This window comes from Chiloscyllium plagiosum, unplaced genomic scaffold, assembly GCF_037043375.1.
Source record: "Chiloscyllium plagiosum isolate Xiang-an unplaced genomic scaffold, Cpla_swu_hap1 HiC_scaffold_44, whole genome shotgun sequence".
In the NCBI taxonomy this organism is placed as follows: domain Eukaryota; kingdom Metazoa; phylum Chordata; class Chondrichthyes; order Orectolobiformes; family Hemiscylliidae; genus Chiloscyllium; species Chiloscyllium plagiosum.
The window spans coordinates 4518950-4526518 of NW_028270182.1; the positions used below are offsets into that span (position 1 = coordinate 4518950).

At 46.9% G+C, this 7569-nt stretch overlaps 1 protein-coding gene across 1 annotated transcript in view; it reads right to left on the minus strand.

Annotated features, from left to right (window-relative positions):
- The window catches only part of LOC148136863 (uncharacterized), a 70573-nt gene extending 65101 nt beyond the window's left edge, over positions 1–5472 (minus strand). The window contains exon 1 of the mRNA XM_087982837.1: positions 5295–5472. Within this exon, the coding sequence (XP_087838963.1) occupies positions 5295–5472 (178 nt within the window). The remainder of the gene's footprint in view (positions 1–5294) is intronic.
- Positions 5473–7569: the final 2097 nt, after the last annotated feature.

A 7569-nucleotide genomic window follows, 5' to 3' on the forward strand; every position in this document is an offset into this window, starting at 1 on the left:
AATTCAGTAAGATTCTCTATTGTTTCGATTTCAAGAGGCTTCACCTTTATAAGGCAAAGGCATTATTTCACAAGAACTAATGATAGTTTGTTCTTTTTACAAAAAAAAATCAATTTAATGATACTCAACATGAGAAAATGTGAGGGCCCAGCACAGCTGGAGAATTCCTGGTTTTAAAACCACTATATTCAGTGAAGGTAAAGGATAATTCAACTGTTTAAATTGCAGTCCTGCATCTTCAAAGTGGGCAGATAACATCAAACCACAGGACTGTAGTTTCAACTGTTTAGTAGACAATGCCCAAAAGCACTTACACCTAGATTGGATTTCATTTGTTACTGGTTAACAACTCCTTTTCAAACAACACCCAACTCAACACTGGCTGGGAAGCAAATGCTGACAGAACTGGTTTGGAAAACAAAATATTTTTGCACTTGGAGGGGGCCAAAAATAAATCTTTCAGAAGCTCTGAACCCTGTTCAAGTTCTCTTCCCTAATCACAAAGGGTTTTTAAAAAAAAAATTCAGAAGGAAGCAAACACACCATCTCCCAGAAAAACACCCTATAACTATAATCCAGGGGCAATCTCTCATTCAGCAATGCGTTAACTTCAATGCAAATGAAAAATAATCCATGAAACTTCACAACCCATCACTGAGTTGCAGCATTACAGAAGTTATCCGGAGTGTCTAATAGCAAAATTAGAAATAGCAAAATAGCAAATTTCTTTCCGTTCGGAGAACAGCTTTACGGGTGATGTCAATGTAGCACATCATGAAATTGGATTCAAGAAAGAGGACCACAAAGGGCTTAACCCTTTCACCAGCAAAAGCCTAATTTTAGCTTCAAAATGGCCCTTTAGGTGCATGGGGTGCAGTGCTCAACAGTAAGTTATTCTTATTTCTTGATTCATAGGGTGAGGGCGTTGTTGGCTGAGCCAGCATTTGCTGCACATCCCAGAGGGCAGTTGAGAGTCAACTATGTTGCTATGGGTCCGGAGTTCCATGTAGGGACAGGCCAGGTAAGGATTGGCAGTATCCCTCCCTAAAGGACATCAGTGAACCAGATGAGTTTCCAGAGATTGATTCATGGTCATCATTGGGCCTATTCTAGCTTTAAGAAATTGCATTCAAATATCACCATCTGCCATGGCAGAATTTGAACCCAGGTCCCCAGCACATTCCTTGGGTCTCCAGATTAACAGTCTAGCAATAATACTGCTAGGCCTTCGCTCCCCCCACCCTGGATGGGGAAGCTCCACACTGGTTGGAACTCTGCCCAGACCAAGCCTCAGCTCTTGTCTGTTGGCTAAAAATATAGGCCCATCGACAAATTCTGCTCAAAAATATGCAGGGACACTCGTTCTGTTCGCACTCTTACATCAGACGTTATCCGGTAAGGATCTGTACACGTTGTGGAACAAGAAGCCACTGGCAGCAGAAACAAGGCTGGGGTTTGTTTAAATGACTGGGCTGTTTGAGCTCTGCATCACTGAGCTTCAGGGACATTAATGACATGGCCCATAGTTAGGAAACGTGTGCACAAACGTTCATGTCATAGCACAAAGAATGAGGTGGGCTTTCTGGAAACCTCTCGTGGGCCCCAAACACAATATTCACTAAGAGACGGAAGAAAATATCACAATAGCAACATTAGGGAGCCAGCCACGCAGTAAAACGTAATTATTCTCTAAGGGCCCAGGCAGCCTCTGGCTTGACTCCAAATCCACACCTTCCAGCCGTGTAAATGCTGTGTATGCAGGGGCCACTAATACCATGGTTTACAGCTTAACTTTCACTAGTCCCTTTTGCCGGTCACACAAGCCCCTGTCTTCAAGATGTTCATCATGGGTTTTCAATCCGTCCATAACCTCAACCTCACCACATCCATAAATTCACCCTCAGCACCTACGACCCTCCCCACGCCCAATTACCCCACCCCGACAACTCTCCTAATGTCCATAACCCCACCACAGCCCCAACAACCCTCCCCGCGTCCCATAACCCCCCTCCCTCTCCAGCCCCTACAACCCACCCCACGTCCATAACCCCCCCTTCCCCTCCAGCCCCTACAACCCACCCCCACGTCCATAACCCCCCCTCCCCCCTCCAGCCCCTACAACCCACCCCCACATCCATAACCCCCTCCCCCTTCTGCCCCTACAACCCACCCCATGGCCCAAAACCCTACCCCCCTCAGCACATACAACCCACCCCACAACCCCCTCCCCCTCCAACCCTCCCCCGCGCCCCACAACCCCCCCTCCCTCAGCCCCTCCCAACCCTCCCCGCGCCCACAACCCCCCTCCCTCAGCCCCTCCAACCCTCCCCGCGCCCACAACCCCCCTCCCTCAGCCCCTCCAACCCTCCCCCGCGCCCACAACCCCCCCTCCCTCAGCCCCTCCAACCCTCCCCCGCGCCCACAACCCCCCCTCCCTCAGTCCCCAACAACCCTCCCCGCGCCCACAACCCCCCTCCCTCAGCCCCAAACAACCCCTCCCCGCGCCCTACAACCCCAACACCCCTCCCTGCGTACACAACCCCCCCCCTCCCTCAGCCCCCAACACCCCCCTCCCTGCGTCGACAACACACCCTCCCTCAGCCCCTACAACTCTCCCCCGCGTCCACAACCCTCCTCCACTCAGCACCTCCAACCCTCCCTGCGTCCACAACCCCCCCTCCCTCAGGCTCAACAACCCACCCCCGCGCCCATAACTCTCCCTCCCCCAGCCCACATCCATAACCCCCCTCCCTCAGCCCCTACCCCTGCCTCAGCCCCTACAACCTTTGCCATTTCCATAACCCCTCCCCACATCCATAACCCCCTCCAACCTTCCCAGTGTCCATAACCCGCTCCCAACCCCTATAACCTTTCCCATGTCCATAATCACCTACCTCTCCTCCCCTCAGCCCCAATAACCTCCCCCATGTCTATAACCTCATCCAGGATGTTAAAGATGTCAGCTCTTCCAATTGTGTCCCCTTCAGCATCCCAATTCCCAGCTGATCCAGTCTGAAGAGGTGCCAAGCTGCACTGATCAGCAGTCAGTGTGGTACATTAAACACTCATGGTAGTAGAGAACATGGTTTCCTGAGCAATGCACCAAATTTCAGAATACGCACAACGCGATCAATGACCTCTTTCTGTACTGTGATGGGGTTGTGGCATATGCCAGCTTCCAGGAGCAGAACTGATTTAAGGTGGTGAAAACATGGATCAGTACAGAAGACTCTCCCCTTTCACTGAAGCAAGAAAGAAATTGTATTTCACAAAAAGGCATCAGAAAAACATGGCCCTTTAACAGTGGGACTATGCACCCTGTAAGAGTGCACTACAACAACTCACCAATCCTTGTCCAACAGCATCTTCCAAAGCCATGGTGTCTACCCGCCTTAAAGACTCCAGGTAGCAGATACGGGTACACCACCACGTGCAAATTCCTCCCCCAAACCACTCACCATCCTGGCTTGCTCCATTGTGGCCATTGCTTCATGATCAATTGGTCAAAATACTGGAAATCACTCATTAACAACAGTGTAGGGACCCCCTTTATGACACGCACACGACAGACTACAGCAGTACAAAGGCAGCAGCTCTCCAAGGCCAACTAGGGCTGGTAAATAAATGCTGGCCTAGTCAGCAACACCCACATGCCTTGAAAGAATACAAACATTCCAGCAAACAATTCTAATTTAAATGTAATCACCTAAGCATACTGCTATATCCTGGTAATGGTACCGAACTAAAGCTATGACTAGTAATCTAAGGACCCAAGCAATGTGGATCTGAATCCTACCAAGACAGATGGCAAAGTGAATTCAAAGAATCTGGAATTAAAATTGTTGCAGAAACCCATCTGCTTTGTAATGTCCTTTAGGGGAAGGAAATCTGCCATCCTTATCCAGTCTGGCCGACATGCAACACCAGACTCAAGGTCAACATGGTTGCCTTCTCAAATCAAACTAAAATGTTTCAAAAGAAATTAAACCAGACAGACAGTTGGCATTGTCTAAGGGACGAGCAATCTCAACCCTGTTAATGCTACAAAGTTGTCCTTACGAACATCTGGGAGTCAGCACCAACACTGGGAGAACCACTTCAGACTAGTATAAGCAACTGCCTGACATTCTCAAAATCATTACAGGCAGTGCCTCAGATAACACCACAGGTACACCCTAACTAACCCAGAGATGATGGAACAATGGTGTACAGTCACAAGAGACTTGCCTTATGAACTCTGGACCCTGAACCCTCCCAATTACCAGCAAGCCAAGAGGATATCTACCCGTGGCTCAATGAGTGCAAGAGTACATACTAGGAACAGTACCAGGCATAGCTAAAAATGGAAGTGCTAACCTGTGAAGCTACAACACTGGGACACTACTGTGCCAACAGCATAGGTAACAAGTCATATTAAATTATTCCACAGCCAGTTTAGATTCAAGCCCTTCAGTTCTGCCACAGATAGTGAATCCTGGTGGACAAGTGGACAACTCATTAGATGAGGCACCTTCACAGAAATGCCTATCCATAAATATTGGGGAAGCCCAGTACATCAGTGTTCAAGATAAGGATGCAACAATCTTCAAATGAATGATATCTCAGTCTCCAAATGCTCCAAGCATCACTGATGCCAGTCTTCAGCCCATTCAACACACACAAAAAGGCTGAAGACACAGGATCTTGCAAACACTATGGGTCCTGACAATATGCTAGCAATAGTACTGAAGAACACAATGTGCTAGAACTAGCCAAGCCGTTCCAATACAAATTCACTCAGCTCATGACCACCCCACCACAATGTACTCCTAATTATCAGGAGAGTGATGAAAGGGGTCATCAACAGTGCTCTCGAGCACTTGGTTAGCATTAACCAGTCCATTAGTGCTCAGTTTGGGTTCAGCCAAGATCACCCAGCTGATCAAACACAGAGGTGAGGGAAGGGTGACGCGAAACTCCATCAAGTTTGAGATATAAGACCTTCCCCTGCATAAAGCCATGCTGATGATGCATGAGAAGTCCATTCTTCTTCAGATGCAAATAAATCCTGAGAATCTTCTCAAATAACCTCCCTACCACTGATGTGAGACTCACCAGTTTAAAACATCCTGGATTATTCCTGCCACCCTTAAAGCAATATAGCTATTTGCCAGGCTCCTGTGACCTTGCCTGTGGCTAAAGAATATACAAAGATTATCAATGCCCCAGTAATCTCCCCCCCTTATCTCCATTAGTATCCTGGGATAGATCTCATTCGGGCCCTAGGGACTTATCATGCCCCTCCCTAATCTTGCCACCAACCATGTCCTTCTCCTTGGTGAAGACCGTGAAGTACTCATTCAGGACCTCACCCATTTGGCTTGACACATTCCCACTTTTGTCCTTGAATGGATCTAGCCTTTCTTGATCCACCCTCCGGTTCCTACTATAAAGTGCCTTGGGATTCTCCTTAATCCTTTTTGTCAAAGACATTGCTCACGGTCCATGCTCGCTCTAATTTCTTTTCCAATAAATTTTCTGCTTCCTTTCTTATCAAGGGGCTTGTTTGATATCAGTTTCCTAAGCCTTACATATGCTTCCATTTCATTTTCTGATCAACCTTTTATGGCTTGTCATCCAAGATTTCTGAAGCTTGCCATCTTGTCTTTCATCCCAACAGGAACATTCCAGCCAATTGGATTTGTCTCCTGTGAATTTACCTCAACTGCCATCCCAATCTAATTTCTCTGGCTCCTGTCCAATGTTGTCACGATAACCCTTCCCCCACCTGTGCCTCAGTGTAGACTTAGTCCCAACCATCTTCAATTGCTTCAATGATCTTCCCTGAATCAGAAAGATGAGATGTAGGGATATTCGCTGATGATTGCACAGTGTTCAGCACCACTCAACTCTTCAGATACTGAAGAGTCCATAGTAAATGCAGCAAGATCTGGAAGCTATCAAGCTTGGGCTGACAAGTGGAAAATAACATTCACACCACCTCAAAACAAAAACAAAGCTAACGTTACTTTGAAGTGTAATGGCATTGCCATCACTAAATCCCTCACAACAACCTGGGGCTACTGCTGACCAGCAAGTGAACGCTAGCTACAGAAAGGGTGGCTACAAGAGCAGGTCAAAGTTGGCGACCTTGAAAGTAAGTTGCTTCCCAAGTCTCCACTATTTCAAAAAGGCTCCATGGAGTTTGATGGAATACTCCCCACTTACCTGGATGAGTGCAGCTCCAACAAAAGCATCCGCTTGACTGGCACCACATCCACACCCTTCACTTCCAATGTATAACAACAGAGTGCACCATCCACTGATACACTATAAATTAACCAAACCTTCTTAGACAATCCTATAACCATACCAGTAAGGACAAGGGCAGTAGGACAGATGGAAATACCCAACTTCAGGCCTCCCACTATCCTGACTTGGAAATATATTGCATTCTCAGAGGGTGGTATGGAATGAGCTGCCCAGAGGAAGTGGTGGAGGCTGGTACAACTACAGCATTTAAAAGACATTTGGATGGGTATATGAATAGGAAGGGTTTGGAGGGATATGGGCCGGGTGCTGGCAGGCGGGACTAGATTCAGTTGGGAATATCTGGTTGGCATGGACGGGTTGGACCGAAGGGTCTGTTTCCATGCTGTACATCTCTGACTCTTGCAGTGTGGCTGGGTCAAAATCCTGAACTGCACTTACAGTACTGTACTATGTATTCCTACATCTCAGACTGCAGCAATTCAGGATGACAAATCAGCAACTAAGGGTCAAACATTTAGACATTGAAGAGCAGAAACCCAGTGTTGTATAAAGTTTAGTTCTGCCTCAGGTGCTGGCAAAGTCGTTAAAATATCTTGGAGATAGATTCCTGTTAAGCAGGAGAATCTAACATTACCAAGGTACATGGAATGTGGAATCTGAAACAGGCAGATGACTCATGATCTTCCTGAAAAATCATAAAAGACCCAAATGGCCTCCTCCTGCTTATAATATTGTATGATCCATCAACCTCCAACCATTACAGAAACCAGTAATTACTTCAGCTAACTTAATTCACGCATGGCATCAAGTAATGTCTGAATCCATTGGATTCAGTAAACACTGGAGGACTCGACTACCATCTGTTATACCCAACAGAACTAGTGAAACCTCTAGCAGAGCTGTACTAGAGCCGAACCAACATTAACTTTATCAGGTAGATGTCAAAAAGCATCTGGGTATGTCCTATCGAGGAAACAAACAGAACAAAACCAACCCAGCCATTCCAGTCTCCTGCTTGCCAAATCCTTCCCACAAGGTACATGTTGAGGAGACAAAGTATTCAACGATCTAACACAAACAGCTTGGTTCCATAAAGCAGGATAAAACAGGCCCACTTGAATGACATCCCACCACAACTTACAACATCCATTCTTTCCACCCCCACTCAGTAATAGTAGTAGTAGTAGTAGTGCATACCCAGCTACAGACAAGGATACTTAGACTGCATCTTCTATCTGCACAAACTCTACTATTGAGAAGGATTGGGACTGCATTTAAATGGGAACATCACCTCCAGCAAATTCCCCACCAAGGTTC